General features: G+C 33.9%; 1 protein-coding gene and 1 pseudogene across 1 annotated transcript; both read left to right on the top strand.

The window, feature by feature from the left end:
• Positions 1–26,020, top strand: part of LOC134278218 (acetyl-CoA carboxylase-like) — a 29,793-nt pseudogene extending 3,773 nt beyond the window's left edge.
• LOC134278217 (uncharacterized) lies at positions 10,140–11,984 on the top strand. Its single transcript, XM_062760538.1, has 6 exons — positions 10,140–10,508; positions 10,603–10,760; positions 10,915–11,090; positions 11,183–11,318; positions 11,475–11,639; positions 11,733–11,984. Exons 3-6 carry the CDS (start codon positions 10,915–10,917, stop codon positions 11,922–11,924), a joined length of 669 nt encoding a protein of 222 aa, XP_062616522.1. The 5' UTR covers positions 10,140–10,508; positions 10,603–10,760; the 3' UTR covers positions 11,925–11,984.
• Positions 26,021–26,027: the final 7 nt, after the last annotated feature.

The raw sequence follows: 26,027 nt of genomic DNA, 5'->3' as shown, positions 1-26,027 counted from the left end.
TTGTCATGGAAAATGCCGCCCCCAACGTTTTTGTGCAATCAGAGAATATCAGGAACATTTGAAATGAAAAAATTAAAAGTCATTAAATTTCCTCACTCCAACAAACCAATTTTAACCAGAGAGGTGAATTAAAGCATTATGAACGAAAAACACAAAGTGTTGATCCTTTTGACCTGGGCTGAACATAAGGAAAATATTTAAAATTATTGGCAAAAAAATATTTATCAATTCCAGGAACTCCGTGCCCTCGGAAATGAAAATTTTCAAGCCGGAATTATTATCAATAAACTTATTCATGAAGCCATTTCGATTAATATTTTTGAACATCATGCCAACCTTTCAATTTTTAATGATATTGAGAACAATGAAGAGTGTAACACGATTGTAGATTGACTTGAAAAACTGTAAAATATGAACTAAGAAAAAAACTTTTTTTTGTGATTTCTTTATCCTTTTTCTTTTTGTAAAAATAAAAAAAATAAATTCACGAATTGTTCTCATTAAATATCAACAGTTTATCACTTTTTTAAAAAAGTGTTTTTTGTTAAATGGATTATTTCTAAAGAACTAAAAACAAACATTATTTCAAATAAATGGTAGATAACACTAACCTAATTAACTTTTTCATTGGTTTCTGTAATGTTGCAATATAAAACAGTTACAGGATTACTATTTGAAACAAGACCTGTTTTTCATAAGGAGAATGATCCTACCAAACTCAGGTATTGTATAAAACAGTTACAGGATTACTATAGGAAACAAGACCTTATCCTTCATAAGGAATAATGATTGCTACCAAACTTAGGTATTGTATAAAACATTTACAGGATTACTATAAGAAACAAGACCTGTGTCCTTACATGAGAACGACCCGACCAAACTCAGGTATTGTAAAAACAGTTACAGGATTACTATAGGAAACAAGACCTGTGTACTTGATAAGGAGAATGATCCCACCAAACTCGGGTATTGTATAAAACAGTTACAGGATTACTATAGGAAACAAGACCTGTGTACTTTATAAGGAGAATGATCCTACCAAACTCAGGTATTGTATAAAACAGCTACAGGATTACTATAGGAAAAAGACCTGTGTACTTCATAAGGAGAATGATCCTACCAAACTCAGGTATTGTATAAAACAGCTACAAGATTACTATAGGAAACAAGACCTGTGTACTTCATAAGGAGAATGATCCTACCAAACTCAGGTATTGTATAAAACAGCTACAGGATTACTATAGGAAACAAAACCTGTGTACTTCATAAGGAGAATGATCCTACCAAACTCAGGTATTGTATAAAACAGCTACAGGATTACTATAAAAAACAAGACCTGTGTACTTCATAAGGAGAATGATCCTACCAAACTCAGGTATTGTATAAAACAGCTACAGGATTACTATAGGAAACAAGACCTGTGTATTTCAGAAGGAGAATGATCCTACTAAACTTAGGTATTGTTTAAAACAGTTACAGGATTACTATAGGAAACAAAACCTGTGTACTTCATAAGGAGAATGATCCTACCAAACTCAGGTATTGTATAAAACAGCTACAGGATTACTATAGGAAACAAGACCTGTGTTCTTCATAAGGAGAATGATCCTACCAAACTCAGGTATTGTATAAAACAGCTACAGGATTACTATAGGAAACAAGACCTGTGTACTTCATAAGGAGAATGATCCTACCAAACTCAGGTATTGTATAAAACAGCTACAGGATTACTATAGGAAACAAGACCTGTGTCCTTCATAAGGAGAATGATCCTACCAAACTCAGGTATTGTATAAAACAGCTACAGGATTACTATAGGAAACAAGACCTGTGTCCTTCATAAGGAGAATGATCCCACCAAACTCAGGTATTGTATAAAACAGCTACAGGATTACTATAGGAAACAAGACCTGTGTACTTCATAAGGAGAATGATCCTACCAAACTAAGGTATTGTATAAAACAGTTACAGGATTACTATAGGAAACAAGACCTGTGTCCTTCATAAGGAGAATGATCCTACCAAACTTGAGGTATTGTATAAAACAGTTTGCAGGATTACTAATAGGAAACAAGACCTGTGTACTTCATAAGGAGAATGATCCCTACCAAACTCAGGTATTGTATAAAACAGCTACAGGATTACTATAGGAAACAAGACCTGTGTACTTCATAAGGAGAATGATAAAACTCAGGTATTGTATAAAACAGAACAGGATTACTATAGGAAACAAGACCTGTGTATTTTTTCACAAAGAGAATGATCCTCCAAACTCAGGTATTGTATAAAACAGCTACAGGATTACTATAGGAAACAAGAGCTGTGTCCTTCATAAGGAGAATGATCCTACCAAACTCAGGTATAATATAAAACAGCTACAGGATTACTATAGGAAACAAGACCTGTGTCCTTCATAAGGAGAATGATCCTACCAAACTCAGGTATTGTATAAAACAGTTACAGGATTACTATAGGAAACAAGACCTGTGTACTACACAAAGAGAACGATCCCACCAAACTCAGGTATTGTATAAAACAGTTACAGGATTACCATAGGAAACAAGACCTGTGTACTTCATAAGGAGAATGATCCTACCAAACTCAGGTATTGTATAAAACAGTTACAGGATTACTATAGGAAACAAGACCTGTGTACTACACAAAGAGAACGACCCCACCAAACTCAGGTATTGTATAAAACAGCTACAGGATTACTATAGGAAACAAGACCTGTGTACTTCACAAAGAGAACGATCCTACCAAACTCAGGTATTGTATAAAACAGTTACAGGATTACTATAGGAAACAAAACCTGTGTACTTCATAAGGAGAATGATCCTACCAAACTCAGGTATTGTATAAAACAGTTACAGGATTACTATAGGAAACAAGACCTGTGTACTTCATAAGGAGAATGATCCTACCAAACTCAGGTATTGTATAAAACAGTTACAGGATTACTATAGGAAACAAAACCTGTGTACTTCATAAGGAGAATGATCCTACCAAACTCAGGTATTGTATAAAACAGCTACAGGATTACTATAGGAAACAAGACTTGTGTACTTCATAAGGAGAATGATCCTACCAAACTCAGGTATTGTATAAAACAGTTACAGGATTACTATAGGAAACAAGACCTGTGTACTTCATAAGGAGAATGATCCTACCAAACTCAGGTATTGTATAAAACAGTTACAGGATTACTATAGGAAACAAGACCTGTGTACTTCATAAGGAGAATGATCCTACCAAACTCAGGTATTGTATAAAACAGTTACAGGATTACTATAGGAAACAAGACCTGTGTACTTCATAAGGAGAATGATCCTACCAAACTCAGGTATTGTATAAAACAGTTACAGGATTACTATAGGAAACAAGACCTGTGTACTTCATAAGGAGAATGATCCTACCAAACTCAGGTATTGTACAAATCTGTGTAAAGGGGGAGAACTCAGAGACATAAATTTAAATCTCCCAAAGATGTTGTGCCTTAGATAAGTGAATGCAACATCACACAACCTTAAATTATGAATTTTTAAAAATATTCATAATTTTATTTATTTCAAGAAATTCACTGGATTTTTTGTGGCTGCATCCAAATATTTTGGTTCAATTTTAAACTCCTCAGACACAGATGTGTTAAAAGACAGATAACTCATGTTAAGTTCAAGGATGACGCAAATAAAATGGGAGTGAAAATTTTTCTACAGTATATATAGTCTTTTTATTCCTGCATGTTTATTAAATACTTGAGAATGTCTATGTTTTCTATGAAGGTCCCCCTCTGCTGGTAAGCTGTTGAACTACATGATAGATGACGGAGGCCATGTGTTTGCTGGGGATGTGTACGCTGAGATAGAAGTCATGAAGATGGTCATGGAACTCAGGGTCACAGAAAATGGATGGTAAAGAATTGAGATTAGGATTTAGGAGGAATTGGATTATTGATTGGCTTTAAGTGATGAATGAAATGAAAAAAAAAGAGATTGGAAATCTGTATTTGTAAATTTAAAACTTGATTTAAAAGTTGAATATGATATGATTAAATAATTTAAATGTCACATGAAAAAGATGATGCTTGAAGTTAAGCATACAATTGTATCTATATCAAGGTGTGTACTTTATAATCTCATTGGATTTGCTGCTAAATGGGTTTACCTTTCTAACATTTCGATTATCAAATCTTGTTTTTCCATGAAAGATAAAGTAAATAAGTTTCACAGTTTTCAAACAACTTTCTCCTTGTTTCAGTGTTCATTACGTTAAGAGGCCTGGAGCCGTGTTGGAGGGGGGCAGTATCGTGGCCCACCTTGACCTGGATGACCCCAGTCGTGTCCAGCAGGCCCAGAGCTTCAAAGGGACACTCCCCCAACCCCAGGCCCCGCCCACCCACGGGGAGAAGCTTCACCAGATCTTCCAGAGTACGCGGGCAGAGCTAGAGAACATCCTGGCCGGGTACACGCTGCCCGATCCTTACTTCAAACCTAAACTACAGACCTCCATAGAGAGACTGATGAAGTGTCTGAGGGACCCATCACTGCCTCTACTGGAACTGCAGGTAAAAATAGGGAATTTTAAAAAAAAAGATTGGCATAATTTAATTTAAAATTATATCATTTTGAATGTCATTATATGATAGTATTTAGGTATGATTTACAAATTGGGACTGTTATGTGAATTTACATTTTTTGCTTGTTTTTGTCCTCACAATTAGTCAGAAATAACCATTTTTCTGGTAAATTTCGCATCATCGTGAATTCTGATTTTCAAGTAATTGATGATGGCTTGTTCATAGACTTGGTAACATTTTCATACTAAGTATATCATTTTGTCAGTTCCCCAGAACAGAATAATTAATGTATTTCTCATATTGAAATCTTTGGCCATTGTGAATAAAACATTTTTTTATTTCTCCAGTAATATCACATGATTTCAGTCAGTTTCCCCCACAAGTAAAAATCAAAAACAGCTTCAGTCTTACTCCAGTAATATCACCTCTGTACTTAGTCAGTTCCCCAGTCAACAGGTAAAAATCAGTTACAGCTTCAGTCATACTCCAGTAACATCACCTCTGTACTCAGTCAGTTCCCCAGTCAACAGGTAAAAATCAGTAACAGCTTCAGTCATACTCCAGTAATATCACCTCTGTACTCAGTCAGTTCCCCAGTCAACAGGTAAAAATCAGTGACAGCTTCAGTCATACTCCAGTAATATCACCTCTGTACTCAGTCAGTTCCCCAGTCAACAGGTAAAAATCAGTAACAGCTTCAGTCATACTCCAGTAATATCACCTCTGTACTCAGTCAGTTCCCCAGTCAACAGGTAAAAATCAGTAACAGCTTCAGTCATACTCCAGTAATATCACCTCTGTACTCAGTCAGTTTCCCAGTCAACAGGTAAAAATCAGTGTCAGCTTCAGTCATACTCCAGTAATATCACCTCTGTACTCAGTCAGTTCCCCAGTCAACAGGTAAAAATCAGTGACAGCTTCAGTCATACTCCAGTAATATCACCTCTGTACTCAGTCAGTTTCCCAGTCAACAGGTAAAAATCAGTGACAGCTTCAGTCATACTCCAGTAATATCACCTCTGTACTCAGTCAGTTCCCCAGTCAACAGGTAAAAATCAGTGACAGCTTCAGTCATACTCCAGTAACATCACCTCTGTACTCAGTCAGTTCCCCAGTCAACAGGTAAAAATCAGTGACAGCTTCAGTCATACTCCAGTAATATCACCTCTGTACTCAGTCAGTTCCCCAGTCAACAGGTAAAAATCAGTAACAGCTTCAGTCATACTCCAGTAACATCACCTCTGTACTCAGTCAGTTCCCAGTCAACAGGTAAAAATCAGTGACAGCTTCAGTCATACTCCAGTAATATCACCTCTGTACTCAGTCAGTTCCCCAGTCAACAGGTAAAAATCAGTAACAGCTTCAGTCATACTCCAGTAACATCACCTCTGTACTCAGTCAGTTTCCCAGTCAACAGGTAAAAATCAGTGATAGACATTTTTGTTTGAATTTAAGAATTTTAAAAAGAGAGACTATGCTTACCAATTCTTCTCTCTGTGTATAGAAAGTCAACCAAAAAAAAATTGTGTAAAATAAAATATTTACAGCAAACAAACCTCATGACTGTGTTACCTGTGGAAATTTGCCAAAAATTTTAAACTTCTAAAATGTCCACAGGATTAATTGAAAAACAGAGAAAGCACAGTGATTTAATGCTCATGTGTGTATGCACATGTATCTGAATTATAATTATCTTTCTTTGTTGAAATACTACCTTGGTATTCAAAATGTTTTAGTAGGGTTGAATATGTTTTACATTCTGATCAAAAAGAAAGATATTACTTTAACTATATTTTGCTATTAAATTAACTTAAAGTTTATTTTGTGCTTTCCTTTTAGATTGCAAATGTGATAGACAGCCATGCTGCCACACTTACAAGAAGAACAGAGAGAGAAAACTTCTTCATGACAACACAGGGCATAGTTCAACTAGTTCAGAGGTTAGAGGTCATAGTATTACTGACCTTTGGTAATCTCAAGTGTCCCAAATTTCTTCTAAAGCATATCAGAGAGTATATTTTCTTCGACAAGCATGCATGTCAATCCAACCATATCAGATTCATAATTGAACCAAAAATTGAATGCCTCATCCTTTTGCATGTGACAGTTCTATCATTATAAAGCTTAATGGAATGAATTTTGTGTATAATTGTTCTTGGTGTAACGCATGTGACATTTTCTTTTGACAGTGGATCTAAGGGGTAATGCTAGTGGGTTGTGAGTAGTATGAATCACAAGGTTTTAAGATTTCTGGTCACCCTTTAAACTTTTTTTCCACACTTGAACAAATAAACTTGAAGTCCAGTACATGCACATTTCTGAATTTTCTTTTCAATTTGTTAAAAAAATAGTCAGATAAGTTATGCATGTCTCTAAACTTGAAAAAAAGCATTATTTGAAAATACAGAAGATACATCATCCCACTTGACACTTTATTTATATTATAGAAAGAAATTGCTATTATCAGTTTCTAGGTGTTTAGTAAACATCTTAATTGATTAATGGGAGGGGGCCCTTACTGAGACAAATTATCTTGAAAACTTGTATGGAACTGTTTTGCACTCTTCATAGACCTTCTGGCATTAACCCCTTCTTCTATTCCTTTTGTTACCACAGCTTTAATGTTCTGTATTTGTCTGTGTGTGTAATTCCAGGAACTACATTCTATATTTTGTGGTTTTTGTATGTGTTTGTGTCTGTCGATTGCTTTTCTCACCCCCTCCCCCTCTCATTCTCCTTTCAATGTGCTTCCTTGACGATCATATCTCATTATTAATTACAGTCCTAAACAGTTATGGACTGAAAATATGTTCTTAGTACATTGTATTATTGTAAACATTTTTAGAGCGGAATCTCAATTTCTGTTTAATCCGCGAATAAGTGTCACTATAAAATTTATAATTTATGTACGCTTGGACAAATTTCCGCGGATTATTTGTGACAGCGTACATAGTGTTAATTAATACAACGCGGAAAAAAGTACCTCTACAGTATTAAAGAGTTCTATTCTAATATCAAAATGATGCTATATGTGCTTTGAAAATTCACCAGTGTTTTAAAATAACACATGAGTCATCTCTGGATTATAGTAACACAATTAGTTGTCTCTGAATTCTAGGTACCGGAATGGAATCCGAGGTCACATGAAGAGTGTTGTACAGGACTTACTAAAACAGTATGTCAGAGTAGAGGTCCAATTTCAGCATGGTAAGAATATAGTCACCCATCCTCCCTCCCACTTCCAGTAAAGGAAAATAGCTCAAAGTATTTACAGTAGAACATGCATTTAGTGAATATGCTGTTAATTAATTTATTGTTAGAGCAAAGTGAATTTCATTCTTATGACTTTTAAATCATAATGTTACCGTATATACTCGCCTATAAGTCGGATTTTTGGGAGTTAATTTCTGGTCTAAAACTCTATGTTCGACTTATAGGTGAGCTATGAAATGAATGGTATTATATGAGGTCAGTTCTATGATTTATAAGCTTTTATTATACCTCTATTGATAATACTCGAATTTGATTGGCTGGTAAGAAAACTTTAAAACACAACAATGACTCCAAATTGTACCGTTTACAGTAACACTGACCTAGGAATCATTGCACGTGGGATACGTATAATGACCCGGTCATTATTTTGAATCCGGGTCATTTCTCCCCAGTACCTGCTCCGCCTAGGTCATTTCCGCCTAGGTCATTTCTCGCCTGGGTCATTTCCCTCCATTACCCAGGTCATTTCTCTCCACAACCCAGGTCATTTCACTCCAACATGAAAATTGTATGACCTATATAATAAATGTAATTATAACAAGTTCTATTGATATCATAATTATTGAACTCAACATTGAACATGCGTCCTTTATGATTAATTTATTTTATTTATTTATTTATTTTATTTATTTATTAACTTAATAATATATTTATTAATTAATTAATTATTTATTTATTTCAGTCATTCAACAAAAATATTCCTCTTTTATGTTGTTTACAAATTTACCATTATTAACTAGGTCCTAACTAAATACATTTAATGGATCAATTTCAACATGGTGTTGTAAATATTTGCCGATATATATTCTCAGTCTTAAAAGAGTTCCAAACAGATTGCAATGAATGGTAAAAAAAAGTTATTTATCCTTTATAAAATAAAATCAAACCACTTCTCGCAAAGAAAAGTATGCATGGGTATTGATTTTCTTCCGTAAATTAAAGTAATGCATTTATGAATTTATCGATTTATTCATTTATTTGTTTGTAAGTTATTTTTTTTTTATTTGTTTAAAGTATTCTTAAATTCATTCCTAAATTCATATTTTTGATTAATTAATTATTTTTCTAAGTAACGTATTCATTTCTTTCTTTCTTTCTTTCTTTCTTTCTTTTTTTCTTCCTAATGGAATATAAATTAACTAAGATTGAAATGCGATGCGATTTTTATTTATTTATTATTATTTTTTTTTGTTTTAAGATTTAAATTAAATTGAAGCCTTTAAGTTTATTTAGTGTACTGTCATCATTCGTTTATGACCTTTATCAGGATTAAATATGTAATTGTTAGATTTCGTAATTGCCGTCTGACCGTTTTATGGTACCTTACACGGTGTTTATACATATATATGCTGGGTACATATGTTTATCCGTAAATTGTCAATTTCACAGATTGACACCACAATCATATTAATCGTTTGGACTTAGTGACAGAAAATGTCAACTTTGTGTATTGTACACAGATGTGTTCAGCCAGATTATATAAATAAAAATTTTGTCATTTTTTATTCACTAAAAATCACATTCACTGCAATACCTTCTAGCGATCACAAATTTTCGTCAAGATGACTAATCCAAAATGTTTGGACTGTCACAGACAAGTAAGTTGAAAAATTTCTTCTTTTTTGTACGAGCACGTTTTTTTTTTTTTTGAGTAAGTACGTAGTTTCTTGTACCGTAGAACAGAATCAATAGAAGAATCGAATTAAAATAAACTGGCCAATAAATGCATATAAACAATGGTGCTGATATTAATTTAAAAATTCCTGATTGTTACAAACATTTGCTACATTATTTCTCTTGCATACATGTATAAGAAATAATAGACTTCTCCTGAACGAATCCTTATTAAAGCTACATGTATATGGCGTATCGGAGCTAAAAAAAAAAAAATAAAAGTACGAGATTAAGTATAGATTAAGACGTTCTACATGTACGTTCAAATAAAATTATCATCGATTTTATATATGCCCAAGTTTCTGTAGGTTAAATTGACTTTAAACTGTGTCTGATATTTTTATTCGAGTCGGAAATAAATCGCTTATTGTTTTAAATTTCTGATATCAATGAAACGTGATTTGTTTTACTTAAATTGTGTAATTTACCTGAAAATCCTATCTTAATATATAAAATAACAGAACAAATAGATAGATCTCTTTAATTTTAGTTAGTCTGAACTTGTATGAAAAATCAGCTCTGGTTTAACTGCGAATTTGATGTCGGGGTAAAAACTAAAAAAGTATATTTTATATAAATGTATAAGATAAGGTGTAATTCTTTTTAGTTGAATCCCTGATTAATGTAAACTATTATGGAATGTATACAAAACTGGAGAGAAGAAATAAATTTAAACACGACGGTTGTAATTTTTCTTGGGGTATGTTCAAAATATAATAATTTAGAAATATGCTTAAATAATTTGATAAAAAAAATACGGAAGTTCAATTTTGTAAATTATTGAGGTAAACATGCACAACAGATAACAAATAAAAGAAAGGGGGGCTTAATATACATACCACACAAGGATCATTTTACGGTGAAATAATTTTTTAAAATCTTGCAGCCAATTAAATTATTAATCGCTAATTACAGGTTCGACCTAGACAGCATGCTCTTTGTTGTGAAATTTGCGAGAGATGGCAGCATCGTTTGTGCAGCACAAGTAAGATTTTAAACAAATCTAGTTGACATTCAGTATAAATAAATGAAAAAAAAGGCAATTTTGGGCTACTTTTTTACTTTAACAAATTTTGTAGACGTATCCCTGCAAGAGTATTGGGCTATTCTGGGTGGAGAGGAGGGATTAGCTTGGCAGTGTAACGACTGCAAGAATGAAAATAGGAGTCTCAGAGTGGATCTAGAAGAGCTTCAGGAATCCAATCCGTACGATGTTTCCACGGATGAGGACGAGCCCGTATATAATTTTATACAATGTCATATGGCCTATTTAACTTTTCATGATCAAAGTTTTGATGAAGTGATATTAACAACGAGTCTTGACTAGTTTCTATTAAAGTTTTAATTACATTTCTCACAGTTTTCTTTCCTTATGTTAAAAAAATCTGCAGATGGAAGAATCTTCTCAGGCGGGACAAATCAGAGACGATACATTTGATGACAGTTTTAGAAGTGTGCCAGTACTGGAGAGCACGAGAGAAGCGGAAGGAAGCAGAAATGACGAGCTAATGGTTTCTTTCAACATTAGTCGTCGTGCTGTTGTTGAATCTCCTCAAGTTCTTGAAGAGTACGACCCTTTTTTAATTCTATATACATATACTTTTAAAAAAGTAATGGTTAAGAGTACTTTTCATTTTTTGCTCACAATACTTGTAACAGGTCTATAGAAGATGGCAATCCCGTGGATGACACCGTACTGGAGGATGTCCCAGTGACTTTTAAAGTCTTGGAGAAGGGAAGTAGTCGTGGCGGACGTCTCTTAGTATCCAGCGACGGCTATTCGTATTGTGTCAAAGTAAGTAGCAAAAGGTGTATTTTAATTTATCTCAAAACTTAAAGAAATGGAAGAAATCGTCTTAATTTTAAAAAAATGAGTCTTTACAAAAATATCAATTTTTTTTTCTAACGATTTTCCCGTACCCAATATCATGTTAAATCTTGTTAAATTTAGCGCGAGGGTCAAAAGACAACTACTTGGACTTGCAGCATGAGGTCAAAGAAGCTCAAATGCTACGCCAGTGTGTCACAGCAAGGTGAATTATTTGTAAAGGGAAGCAGCAAACATCTTCATCCTGGTAATTTGAAGCTTCCACATCTCAAGGAAATTTCAGCCAAGGTAAATGAAATTGCTAGAAAAAAATTGTAAAATATGAACGTTATTCAAAATTCAAGTTATGCTAAGTGCCACTTTTTAAACTTATAAATTAAGGTGAAACAGTCCGCGAGAGAAAATGTGTTCCAGTCAGCAATGTCAATTGCGGAGGGGACAGTAACGGATCATTTCAATGAGGAAACTAGGTTCCTTGCACCAAATCTCCATCTGATTAAGAGAGTGGCAAATCGATTCAGAAGCAAGTTCCGTCCCGAGGAACCAGTGAATCTTAATTTCCAGGTATATTAATTAGTGACATTTTCCCCTTTTTTCTCGGAGAATTAACCCCTATCCACATGTCACACATACCATACTGAAATTGTGCACGTCCAGGTTTCCGCACAGGACCTGTCTCGTGATGCCAGAATAACCAGCACAAGGGTGGAGAAGAAAATTCGGCAAGCTTGGTCGGACTATGACGATGAGATGATCACTACAAGCCATTTCTTGCGAATTTGTGGAGGTGTTTATGGCCACACGGAGTAAGTTTTCGATAGTCTGATTTTTTTCGGTGTTAAATTCGCGTTAATTCTTGGGATATTGATGTTTGTACATGCCGTATTCTTTTGTATATATGTAAATATTACATTTCAGGTTTTTTTTTTATTGATAGCATTTTCCCCTTAGATTTTTGTTTTCTTCGCGTTCTTAACAGTTTTGGCTTTAAATAAAATTTGTACAAAAAACGTAAAACTTCGTAAATATTTACATACATGGTTTATAGATATACAGGTACACTTTTTCTACAAAAAGATATTTTACTTTATGTTCATTTTCTCCCTTTTTGTCGTAAGATCTAGTGACAGAATGTAATTTGAATCAGTTTTATTTTTTATTCTTCATAGTTGTCACGCTGAACATTATGAAATCAATCGGTAAAAGTAAATTTTTATTAAAAAAAATTAATTTTCTTTAATTTCGACTTTTTTTATTTTCTATTATAATATTCTTTACGTAGACAAAATTTCATTGCTAACTAAGGCATAAATTAATTAAATTTGGCTTTAAATTTTTCTTTCAAAATTATGGCCCTTAATGAGGAGGCCTCCACGTGGCAAGGGCTGGGCAACGGTATCAATTTATTTATTTATTTTTTTTTACAACATAATAAAATTATTTTTCCTGTAAATAAGATACCGGCAGACTTCCTCTCGTAAACTTTTTATAAGTCATAAATTAATAAAATTAAATTGATTGACCAGATACCAGTAAATAACACAAAATAGAGGTGGATATAATTATATTAGATTATATAAAAAAAATTCATTTTATTAAATTTATTAAATTTGGCTTTAAATTTTTCTTTCAAAATTATGGTCCTTAATGAGGAGGCCTCCACGTGGCAAGGGCTGGGCAACGGTATCTATCTATTTTTTTTTTTTAAATAATAAAATTATTTTTCCTGTAAATAAGATACCGGCAGACTTCCTCTTGTATAGTTTTTATAAGTCATAAATTAATAAAATTGATTTAATTGACCAGATACGAGTTAATAACACAAAAAATGGAGTTGTAAATAATAATATAAGACTAGATAAAAAATGGGGTGAAATGACCTAGGTAGGAGAGAGAAATGACCTACCGTGAAATGACCTACCGTGAAATGGTGGGAGAGAGAAATAACCTGGGAGAGAAAAATTTTTAGAGAGAAATGACCTGACACCATTATTTTTAATGACCGCAAAAAATGACCGCTAAATCAAAAATTCGTTTTTGAGTAAAGTTAATGCATAAAATAATAATTATTCGAAAAAAAATGTATTTAAAATTAGACATGGTCTGTTTTGCATTATGATTACCATACAGATTACGGTAAAATTTTATCGTTACAATATTATAAATCGATATATCGTTTCAACATGACAGTTCAATAGAATGTAGAGGCGGCTCTTTAAAGAGTTGAATTCTGTGTTAGATTTTGACTGTAGAGGAAAGGTAATCGTTAGCTATAACAGTGTATCAACTAAATATTGTTTTAATCAGTAAATCATGATGCAAAAACTTACACAACTTGCAGACGTCAATGTAAACAACTTCGTTACCCTGACTGTGTAGCGAATCCCGATCCCGATCAAAGAAAGAATTGATAACGGTTAGAAATTCATACTTTTCAATATATATCGGTATAATAAAACAATTAATTACCCCTTGTGAGTTCAACATGGTGAAATAAGGACCCTCGACCTGGCCCACTCGATGACCTGCCCTGACCTCGGCCGCTGCGCGGCCTCGGTCAGGACAGGTCACCTCGTGGGCCAGGTCTCGGGTCCTTATTTCACCATGTTGACCTCACAAGGGGTAATTAATTGTATAATAAAATACAACTGACTTATAGGCGGACCGACTTATAGGCGAGTATATACGGTATTAACAATTTATAATTAAAGGTACATGTGTTTTGAATACTGGATTTCCTTTTACCTTGGTACATGTATTTTAATTAATGATTATTTTGACAGGTCACTATGACAAATGTATAGCTCAGCTGATATCTAAGACCAAGGACATGTCTGCCGTGGCTGGTAGCATCTTCTCTCATCTGGCTGTACAGAAGAAAAACATCCTTATCACCATGCTCATCGTAAGAGTCGTCAAATTTAAAATCTTTTTTCTTATTTAAAAAACTAGCTAACATAACAACACAAAAATTTTCTTGATACAGAATTCCTTCAGTTTAATAATTGTTTGGTTTTTTTTTTATACTATAATTTTCTCAATGAAAAATTATAAAGTAATGCATATGGCTATAACTCGGCTCATTATAAGTTCCAAATTGAATAAGAAAAAAATTGAATTTATCAATTGATTCTAAAGTAATGAGAGAAAACAGAGATTTTAGAATTCCAGTAAAAATTCTGATAATTAAGTATCTTTGTTATAGGACCACCTGTGCAAGAAAGAAGCGGGTCTGACAGATGAGCTGGCCTCCATACTGACTGAGCTCACCACACTGAACAATGCAGAGAATGCTAAAGTAGCTCTCAGGGCCAGACAGGTATTACAATGCCTTTATAAACACTGTCATTATTATCATACAAAATATTCATTTTTATATGTGTATCAATCTCACTGCCTACTAGATCTCTGAAAAGCATAGGAGTGGATCAAGGTATTTAAGGTGATGAAATTTTTATGAAATATTTTCCCCCCTTTCACAAAAAGTTTTTTTAAGTGGATATTTTGCAAATAAATACTATGATATCCATAACATATACAATGAACTATAATATGTGTATACTATGTGTAATTGGATTTGGATTAATTTTTCAGGTGTTGATAGCAGCTCACACTCCCCCTTATGAACTCCGACACAACCAGATGGAATCCATCTTTCTGTCGGCCATTGACATGTATGGACCAGAGTTCAATCCAGAAAATCTACAGGTCCGGTAGATCTTTGATATCTTTTCATCTTAACATTTGAAAATCTATACTGAAAGGAAAAAGAAACGCAGGGTAAACTTTTGAGGTGAATAATATTTGTTTTTTCTAAGAATACTTTTTAGTTTTTGAATCTACCTTTTAAAATCATCTTTCAAAAAGATATAACCAGATTCTCATATGATTTTGTCTCTTTATTCATAAGTAATTGAAGCTCATATGACGATACCCCGAAAAGTGAAAATCCAAAACTCTCATTATCTTCAATGTCTATCTCGTGCATTTGTAAGAGTCTTATTTTTGACTTGGCTTGCGTAGCAAGCTAATCCCTGTTGACATAGCCGTTTCAGAGCTGTAAAATTTTTCACGCATTCATCAAGGTGATCCATACGCCAAATATGATAGTTCTAGCAAAAAATGCTCTTGTTTGAGTGATTTTATAAAATTAGGATGTAAAAACTGCATAAGATATCAGACTGTTACATTATTTATGTCTTCATGCTTTTAAAGAGATTTTTGTTTAAATATCTGTAAGATGTACAATTACTGCGTATGAAAATATGTTCAAGCATGTTAGGCGGATCTAATCTTCTCATCTGAAGTTTGTTTATAATTGACCTAGAATACCTCCCAACACAAACACCTGCTGCTCTCATTAATTGCAGCTATATAGTGTGCTTGAAAAATCTATTTTTAGAATCCAGATTTGCTGTGGGAATCTTTAAACTAATTACCCAATAACACTGACCACTGCAGCTAGTGTGCTTAAATAATACATTATGGAATCCAAGATTTGCAGTACTGCTTATCTCAATAATATGTACGGAAGCCCATTAGGGCCAACCTGTACATACAAAGGAAAAGCAATATTGAATACACTTTATTTTTTAACCAAACATGAAGACATATAATATTCAATCTCTTAAGATGCAAAATAAACTGAATATAAGGTATGGTGTCCAGATGTATGAAAAAGCTCAATGAACTCGAGCAAGTCAACTCACAGGCCCTTCAGGCCTTTGATTCCTTTGCATGGAATTTCATCAGAGCGTTTATCTTTCAAATCCTGGCTATATTTAGCATGGGTAACCACGCAAAAAATAAGTATAACGGTGTGCGCATGCGCCAGTGAGAGGAATACAACTGTAAGTTGACTGGCTCAAAAAACCAAATTGCAGAATTGTTTTCTTTCAAATTTCGTATGAATGTAATGATTATAATCATCTACTCTATAAATGGCTGTTTTTGTGTTAGTGAGGTGGTGATTTGAGAGATGGCAGGACGAATAACCCGCTTGTAACATGACTGTTTCGCGTTACCGTCATCGTCACGGTTGATTGAACACCACTCCAGACCCTCTCTGACAACGGCTAAAACGTTTTATGGGGGAAAATTTACAAGAGACTGATTAATAAACCGTTGTTGCCTTTTTCATTAATCAGGCGATTCGCAAACAAGACCCCTTTGAACTTCCGTAAACTGTGCCAAGATTGCAATTAATTCATAATGTCTCTTAATATTGAAAAACGATGTGCATACCTCATATGCATCAAATAATGCAACAAGATTGGTTGACAAACTCGCCGTTATCAAATAGCACGTGTTTTAGGCTTTTTAGCGTTTTCCCTACGTGACGTCATAAATTTTATGGTTGAGTAATTTTGAATACTGATTTTGATGCACAGTAACTAAATTTCCCTTCTGACCAATTTTCGTAATTTTCGGTCACGTGGTAAAATTTTTATCGAAAATTATGCTACCCTGCGTTTCTTTTTCCTTTCAGTATACATGTCTGACAAATTTTTCTCACAATCTATTTATATTTTAACGTTTTATGTCCTTGTCAGTCAATTTTATACTAGGTCTTCTAGTTCAGTATTAAAACTTTCTTGTACATGTCTTTAGAAGAGAAAGGCTTATTTGGACTTCTTGTATGACGTAAGCTTTCAAGGTTATAAAAATTTCTTTTTACAGAATTGTCTGGATAGAATTCAATTTTGTGTTATCTTTATGTAGCAGTCTTGAAATATCTTTTGCATGAAAATTTGTAGTTCTTAGTTTGAATATTGTTAAGCTTATGTTACACCTTTATGTTTTCTTTAACAAGGTATGAAAATTTATAAAAGGCAGAATATTTATTCTACTAATAAATTTTTACCTTAAGTGAGATACAATTTAGAGAAATCTGTTACTTTTAAAGTTTTTAGCAATTAATATATATATATATGGGCAAGAAAGTCATTTTAAGGTTTTGTTCTGACACCAAGATTTTTCCCAATTTCATTGTATTTGAAAATATGGCGTTTTATTATACTCATACCGATAAGGCAAATGTTCAATTCACAAAGAAATATTTTAAGTGGTGCGTTAGCAATTTTGTCTAGTGTATATATATATCTTTGTTAGCACCTGAAAATATTTAATACTTACCTGAACATCACAAAGTTTAAGATGTATGAAAGTAGGAGAAAGTATGAATATATACATAGTAGAGAGTTCAGGGGTAATGGGAGATACTTTATTATTAATTGTGACTTTTAATTTGTATCTTCAGAAAATCATCCATTCAGAGACGGCCATTTATGACATCCTTCAGGAATTCTTCTGGCACACTAACAACCTGGTCAGATCTGCTGCCTTAGAGGTGAGAACAAAGCAGTCAGTGTCAGGTCAGATCTGCTGCCTTAGAGGTGAGAACAAGGCAGTCAGTGTCAGGAATCAATTTTCATGGCACAGTTTGATCTCAGTACCAAGTTTACACCTGTTTTCTGCAAAAATTTTTTCTATTTTGCATATGTTTGCTTTCATAATAATGATTTTCTTAAAGTTATTCAATTGGTTTTAGCAATTTTAGTTTGCTTTGACAGATTTAACCCATTTGTTAGACAATGTTATAAAGGAATGATAATCATTAATCTGGATAGAGTTATCTCCCTTATCAGAGTGTCAGTGAACCTTAAAAAAGAATAATTTATTTACAATGCTGCACTTTTTATGAATGATTTTGTAAATGCTTTTAAATTGATTTTTTTTTTATCATAGGTGTACATAAGGAGAGCTTACATTGCGTATGAGGTGAACTGTCTCCAGCACAGAGAACTTAATGGGGACATGTCAATGGTGGAATTCAGGTTCCTCCTCCCCAGGTCACACCCCAACAGGTAATAGATGATGAAGATATTAAGATAACATAAATACTTTATGAAAGTAAGAAAAATTCTGAATCAGCAATTACTGTTTTGCTGTCATTTAAGTAATAAGGATCAGGTTACAGTACATGTTTAAAATTCTTTACTTGATTTTGTCACTGCTCAGATGTATTCTTGAACAATGTACATTTCTAAGAGCAAGGGAAGTACATGTATCTATTTTGATTGTTGATTATAACTTACAGTAAAACAGTTGATAACAGTGTTGTTTTGTTAATTATTAGGTTGATGGTGATGCGCTATGACAGCAGTGACAAGGTGTCCGGTCTGTCAGACCCTGAGGCCCACATCGATCAGCTGGAGGAACCGCCCACCTGTCAGAGAATGGGCATCATGGCCTCATTTAACTCCATGGCTGAATTCGAAATGTGAGTAGTGTTTGACTAAATGCTACAGATTGAAAGGAAAATCTCATCTTGATATTATGTATAAATCTTATAAGTCGGCACCATTTAAAAATTTTTCATTTCATTAGAGATTATTAATTTTAAAAATGCTTTTTTTGCAGCCACTTTGAGCAGGTGTTGGAGTGCTTTACAGTGGAGTCAGACAGCCCACCTAGCAGTCCCACTATACTGGCCAAGAGTCCTGCCGGCAATGAAGACTCCATCTCTCTTCATGTTAGTGTTACTTACTGTACCTTCTGATATAAAAAATAAGCAGAAATGAAAAAAAAGTTTAAAAAGTCTAAAAAATCACTCTAGTTACCATTACCTAGTGCATATGTTTCAGTACAATATCTTACTCTATGAAACCCTTCATAGTGCGCTTAATTTATGATGTAAATAATCAGTTACCTAATAAATGATGTATTTAACAATGAAAGGTGCCAGAGAACCAATTTTATTCAATTTTCTTGACAGAGTTCCTCAGATCCAGATGAACCTATTCATTTCATCAACGTAGGAATTAAATTCAGCAAAAAGGAGAAGTATGACGACAATGCTCTTGCTGTCAAGTTCCAGGATTTTTGTAAAGAAAGGGTATGGACTCTTCAAAGCACCAATTCCTTGCTATACATCTATTATGGCTGTAGTTTGAGATAATTGAATGTCATGTTTTGTGATATTTTTAGGAGCAGTATTTGTGTGAGAAGGCCATCAGAAGAATCACATTCCTAGTCTACTGTAGGGTAAGTCTCAAAATGATTGTTTTCACTGTGATTGAAATTGTGTCAAAATTTCAGTACAGATTTTGTTTGAAAGCACTGCAATATGTATATGATATAGTTACATAATATTAGCTTGTATTTATTTTCTCTTTCAGAGAAGTTCACCAAAATATTTCACATATCGTGCCAAGTTTGATGTAAGTATAGCACTACATACATGATAATAAAAAGAGTAATTCACTTAAAAAAGATGGTTGTAAATAAGAAATAGAAGCAAAGTTTTATATGCCTGTATACCTCTAATTTTTATCAAAACTCTACAGAGAATTGTAAAAAATTATTGTTAATATTTAGTTTGGAGAGGACAGGATTTACCGACATTTAGAGCCAGCCCTGGCCTTCCAGCTGGAGATCAACAGACTGAGGAACTTTGACCTGGAGGCCATTCAGACCAACAACTACAAGATGCATCTATACCTGGGAAAAGCTAAGGTAGAATTTCAGTTGGTTGGGATTAAAGGGAGAGAACTCTTACTGTATTTGTGATTCATATAAAACAAGATGTGTTTGTAAAACACTGATGCCCCCGTATGGCAACATAGCAGAAATAAAGCTTTTCTTAAACGCAAATTTAATTAATTCGTTCAAAAAGTAGGGTATTCTCACTGGAAAACAATTGTGAAATTTGAAAGTAAGCTAATGTTGAAGTTTTTTAATGAGTACAAAAATCTCCAAGGTCAATGTAATTAGTATCAAATGAAAGGTCTTGCCACATAAAATACTTATGTAGAGCATGAAAGTCCTAGCACTAACCGTTCAGAAGTTATGGTCAACGTTCAATTTCTTGAAAAGTAGGTCAAACTCCAAGGTCAAGGTCAAAGTTATTGTTATCAAATGAAAGGTCTTGTCATAAGGATCAAATATGTAAAGTATGAAAGCACTAGCCCTGAGTCTTTAAAAGTTATGGTCAAGGTTTGCTTTTTTTAAGTAGGTCAATCTCAAAGGTCAAGGTCAAAGGGGTCAAGGATCTTCATATCCAATGAAAGGTCTTCTCACAAGGATTACAGATATGAAGTATGAAAGCCTTATCCCTTACCGTTCAAAAGTTATGGCCAAGGTTAAAGTTTTTTTACAAATACGGAAATTTACAAGGTCATGGTCAAAGGGTCAAGGTTGTTGGTGTCCAGTGAAAGGTCTTTTAACAAACATTACATATGTGAAGTATAAATGTCCTGGTGACAACTGTTCAAAAGATATTGCAAAAGTAAAATTTTAAAATTTTTCTTAAAAAGTACGTCAAACTTCAAGGTCAAGGTCAAAAGGTCAAAGTTATTGTTATCAAATGAAAGGTCTTGTCATAAGGATCAAATATGTAAAGTATGAAAGCACTAGCTCTGGGTCTTTAAAAGTTATGGTCAAGATTTGCCTTTTTTAAGTAGGTCAATCTCAAAGGTCAAGGTCCAAGAGGTCAAGGATCTTCATATCCAATGAAAGGTCTTTTTACAAATATTTAATATATGAAGTATGAAAGCCCTATCTCTTACCGTTCAAAAGTTATGGCCAAGGTTAAAGTTTTTTCCACAAATACGGAAATCTACAAGGTCAAGGTCAAAGGGTCAAGGCTGTTGGTGTCCAGCGAAAGGTCTTTTAACAAACATTACATATGTGAAGTATAAATGTCCTGGAGTCTACTGTTCAAAAGATATGTCCAAAGAAAAATTTTGAAATTTTCATGTAAAAGTAGGTCAAACTCCAAGGTCAAGGTCAAAAGGTCAAATTTGGTGGTACCCAAAGAAAGGTCTTGTCACAAGGAATACACATATGAAATATGAAAGTCATAGCTTCACTTAATCAAAAGTTATAGGCAAGGTTAAAGTTTTTGCGGACAAACAGACAAACAGAGAGACAGACAGACAGACACGACAAAAACTATATACCCCCGAAACTTCGTTTACGGGGGCATCAAAAAGCCCAGTAGACCTCATTTGTAAACAATTCAAGTGTTTTGAAAATTAGTGAATAAATATGTCTTATCTTATTGATATCATATTATTTTTATTAAAGTTTGTTGCTCTACATAAATTTGTGGGAAATTGAAGTAGATTGAAAAATTTCATAATGTTGCAGACTCCGAACAAAGTTGATTGTATATCCAACAGTCCAATAAAAGGGACCTAACTCTGTGAAACTTACATTATAAACTGATTTGTTTATTGTCTAACAGGTGGCAGCGGGACAGGAAGTGACGGATTACAGATTCTTTGTGAGGGTCATCATCAGGCACTCTGACCTCGTCACCAAGGTAATGACAGACAATGAATCGGCACAAAAATTTTTCTTCTCAAAAGGAAAAAAAATATGTTTTGATGCAAAAACAGTTACAACTGAAGATATTGTCTGATTTATACCATCTTGTGTATATGCATTGTGCACTTCTTTATTTTCCTCCTCTAAATTCTAAATTCTACTAGAATCAAAAATCCAATCAAGCAAAGTATTTCTTATCAAAGTTGTCCAATTTTTGTGTGTATGTGCTCTATTTTAGACAAACACAAGCCTTAAGTAACACTGAACTGACAAGTTTCTAATGCTTTTAATTTATATCATCAGGAGGCCTCTTTTGAGTACTTACAAAATGAAGCAGAGAGAACCCTCCTTGAGGCTTTGGATTCATTAGAAGTGGCGTTCTCCCACCCACTGGTGATCTAGGGTTTATAAAGTCATGTAAAATTTCTTATTTTCATTGATTTAGATTTCATTGGTATGTAGAAAAAGTATTGGTTCATGGGGATTAAATTCCATGGTTAATGTAAACAATTATGGTACTGGAGTTTGAAAGTTCCAATTTAATTTTCTGGAGGACACAATATTTAAAGAAAATCTTTGTACTTTGAAAAACAAAAATTACCCCCAACCCACCCCCACAAGAATTAGTAATTTCACAGTATTTCAAAATTTATCAAAGTGATGTTTTCAGTTTGTATCAGAATTAACATTCATGATACTTAATATACTCCCCGTCAATGAAAACGCAACACTTTAAATTTAGGATGAAAAGTATACACGGGTTATAACTACGTACCAAAATAGGTAGGACATCTTTTACTTTGCCAAATCAGTTATTTAACGGTTGAATGAATTTCTTTCCTATACCGGAAGTTGCTTTTTAGCCCTCTTAGCAGAAATCAAATTTTTGAATTTTTAACAAAATCTTTAACAATATTTTGGGTTTTCAAGGTTTTGTAGCTGTTTATCATAAGTAATGTACTAAAAGCCCGGGAAAAAAAATCTTCTTTCTTTACCGGATGTGATGCCTATATTTCCTAAAAATGACTGATTTTGGTTGCTAATGATGGAGATTCTCAAAATAAAGAAAAAAAGAGATGCAGATGCAAATGAAAACTATTTAAACACTCTTCAGACTCAAGTGTTTCAATAGCATAAATAACAGTTTCTTGACCGGAAGTCCAAGAGTTACTACACTACGCCAAGTTAGAGAAAATTCGACCGCTGTATCTGAACAACAGGCAATTAAACATGCCCAAGAATATTTATTTCGCTCAAATAAAGACATTAATAAACCTAAGACATGGTAGAAATTAGACTGCCTACATTAATGTTGTACATGGCGGACTAGCATGTTTTGATTAATTTGTCGGAAGGGGGGATGTTTTATTTCAATGTTATCTGTTCAGAGGGCTAAAAAAGCAACTTCCGGTAATGGTATAAAAAAACCATTCAACCATTAAATAACTAATTTGGCAAAGTAAAAGATGTCCTAACTTGTTTGGTACATAGTTATATCCCGTATATAATTTTTTACCCTAAAAGTAGAGTGTTGCGTTTTCATTGACGGGGAGTATAGATCTTGTGTTATAATTTCAGTCCAAGAAGACTGACTGTAATCACATATTCCTGAACTTTGCACCAACTCTGACCATTCCAGAACCAGGCAAGGTAAATTCAACAATACCATATACTGTAAAATCACATATTTTCGTGGTGTCAAATTTTCGTGGTTTGAGGAAAATATCTCGGTTCGTGGGGATGAATTCGTGGGTCTCTTCAAACCATGAAAACAACAAAAATTAAACCCCCACGAAAATTTGTGATTTCACAGTAATATACTCATGTTTGAATATAAATACCACTCATTTTCTTACCATTTCTGGTTATTACCATTGTGAATCTATCATAACTCTGTGTTTACTTATATCTCGACAGCTGGAGGAGACAGTCAGAGCCATGGTGATGAGATACGGCAGTCGACTCATGAAGATGAGAGTTCTCAACGCCGAACTCAAATTCACAATCAAGTAAGTCTACTTCTTAATTCTCAAACTTCTTATGAGACAAATAGTTTTGGTTGTAAACGCATGTACAATGGATATTTAGCTCTAAAGACAAAAATTCTGGAAAAGCTTTTAACATACAACAAATATTTTGGAATGTTTTAGGTTTGCATCAAGTGACACAAGCATTCCTATTCGTCTGTTTTTGACCAATGAGAGTGGATATTACTTGGACATGAGCATGTATAGGGAGGTCACAGATCCTAACATGGGACAAGTATGTCTTTCAGTTTATCAGTCTGTTTTTACTTGCACTTTAATGACATTTTCTGCATGTTCAGTTAATTTGTACCAAGCTGAATCATGTAAAAAAAAAAATCTGAGAAGAGTTGGGGTATGTAGATAAATGTGCAGTAAGTGGGTTGGGGAAGTTAAGGGCAATATATTGTTTTTAGTATTCTTTGCCTGCCATATACATTTTCCACATTTAAATATTGTATTGATAATTTATTTGAACAATATCAAAAAATGCAACATACATACGAACTGTTCAGTTCAAGACTTCATATCAGGTCAAGGTCATATTTTCAGAGTAAATAAGGGGTTTTATTTTACAAGAGTTTGACATCATTTTGGAATTGTATTTTATGAGCATTTGAGGTTTCTTTGATACATGTATTTTATCCTTGTTTAGATTTAAGCCTTTTTATCAAACTCTTGAATACATTTTGTAGGTGATGTTTGAAGCCTATGGAACAAAACAAGGGGCCCTTCACGGTCTGCTGATCAGCACCCCCTACCCCACAAAGGACCATCTACAGCTAAAGAGATTCCAGGCCCAGTCAAGTGGAACAACCTATGTCTATGATTTTCCAGGAATGTTCACTCAGGTATCACGACATGGCTATAAAATAAGATAAAACACCTACTGAGAAAGCAACATTATGACAACAATTATCAAGGATATTGAAATCCTCAAGAAAAATTTTTATACAGGCAATGTTATATAATGGTTACTTTTAGAACAAGAAAATTAAGTCCCAATGTTATCAATTTTTATTTTTTTCAATCAAAAATACCTGCTTCCATTTATCTAATTTTTTCAGCATATTTCTTAATTAAAAGCTAAAAATAGAAAGCTGATGAGAAACAGAAGTTTAGCTGTTGTAGGATGACTGTTTTAAATCATGTCTCTCTCTTTCAGGCCTTACAGAAGTTTTGTTGTTTTGACTTTGTTGTTCTGTATTTCATGCCTTACAGAAGTTTTGTTGTTTTGACTTTGTTGTTTCTCTTTCAGGCCTTACAGAAGTTTTGGAAGGATCATAGGGAGGAGAACAAGATTCCAGCTGATGCCTTCAATTGTATAGAGCTGGTTCTGGATAAAGACAACAACCTTTGTAAACAGAACAGACTGCCAGGAGAGAATGAGGTTAGACTGTAATACTGATACAAACCTGTTTTCTGTTCACGTCTGGAAAATAAAACTTTTGATATTATGCTTGATTGGAATGTTATCCTGAGTTCATTGTTGGACATGTTACCTTTCAGATTGGAATGGTGGCCTGGCAGATGACCTTGAAGACACCAGAATGCCCTGAAGGTCGTGACATCATAGTTATATCTAATGACATCACATACAAGATTGGTTCATTTGGACCTGTGGAGGATCTCCTGTTTAAGGTATCACCCAGTAGGATCATAAAGCCTATATACAGCTGTGAAAAAGATAAAGATTATAAACACTGATTTAGCAAAAAAAAATGCATACAACACAAATCCATGAAAAGGGTATAAGACATGAAACCTGGAAATTACAGACGTGGAATCAAGTGCCTAGGAGGAGTAAGCATCCTTGGTTGACTGTTGAAGCTATGCAATGATTAAGATTTTTTTTGGATGAAAATCAAATCAAAGATTGTTTTCCCAGATCAGTATTTTTTTGCATTGAAAATCGCCTTTCAGAAAGCCTCAGAGAAAGCGCGAAGAGAGGGACTTCCCCGAATCTTCATCTCGGCCAACAGTGGAGCCAGGATAGGGCTGGCTGAGGAGATCAAACACCTGTTTAAGGTGGCCTGGAATGACCCCAAAGATATACAAGAGTTTGACATCATTTTGGAATTGTATTTTATGAGCATTTGAGGTTTCTTTGATACATGTATTTTATCCTTGTTTAGATTTAAGCCTTTTTATCAAACTCTTGAATACATTTTGTAGGTGATGTTTGAGGCCTATGGAACAAAACAAGGGGCCCTTCACGGTCTGCTGATCAGCACCCCCTACCCTACAAAGGACCATCTACAGCTAAAGAGATTCCAGGCCCAGTCAAGCGGAACAACTTATGTCTATGATTTTCCGGGAA

The sequence above is a fragment of the Saccostrea cucullata genome, unplaced genomic scaffold, assembly GCF_032062105.1.
Source record: "Saccostrea cucullata isolate Sc308-1 unplaced genomic scaffold, CSIRO_AGI_Scuc_v1 ctg6704, whole genome shotgun sequence".
Lineage (NCBI taxonomy): Eukaryota > Metazoa > Mollusca > Bivalvia > Ostreida > Ostreidae > Saccostrea > Saccostrea cuccullata.
The sequence above is the reverse complement of the archived record's forward strand: the minus strand, read 5'-3'. Positions and strand labels throughout refer to the sequence as shown.

Bases quoted from the DNA above. Each gene is read 5' to 3' on its own strand.
- LOC134278217 (XM_062760538.1), top strand. From the start codon at position 10,915: ATGGAAGAATCTTCTCAGGCGGGACAAATCAGAGACGATACATTTGAT. The intron at 11,319-11,474 runs GTAAGTAGCAAA...TGTTAAATTTAG, and splicing joins GCTATTCGTATTGTGTCAAA to CGCGAGGGTCAAAAGACAAC. The intron at 11,640-11,732 runs GTAAATGAAATT...TTATAAATTAAG, and splicing joins TCAAGGAAATTTCAGCCAAG to GTGAAACAGTCCGCGAGAGA.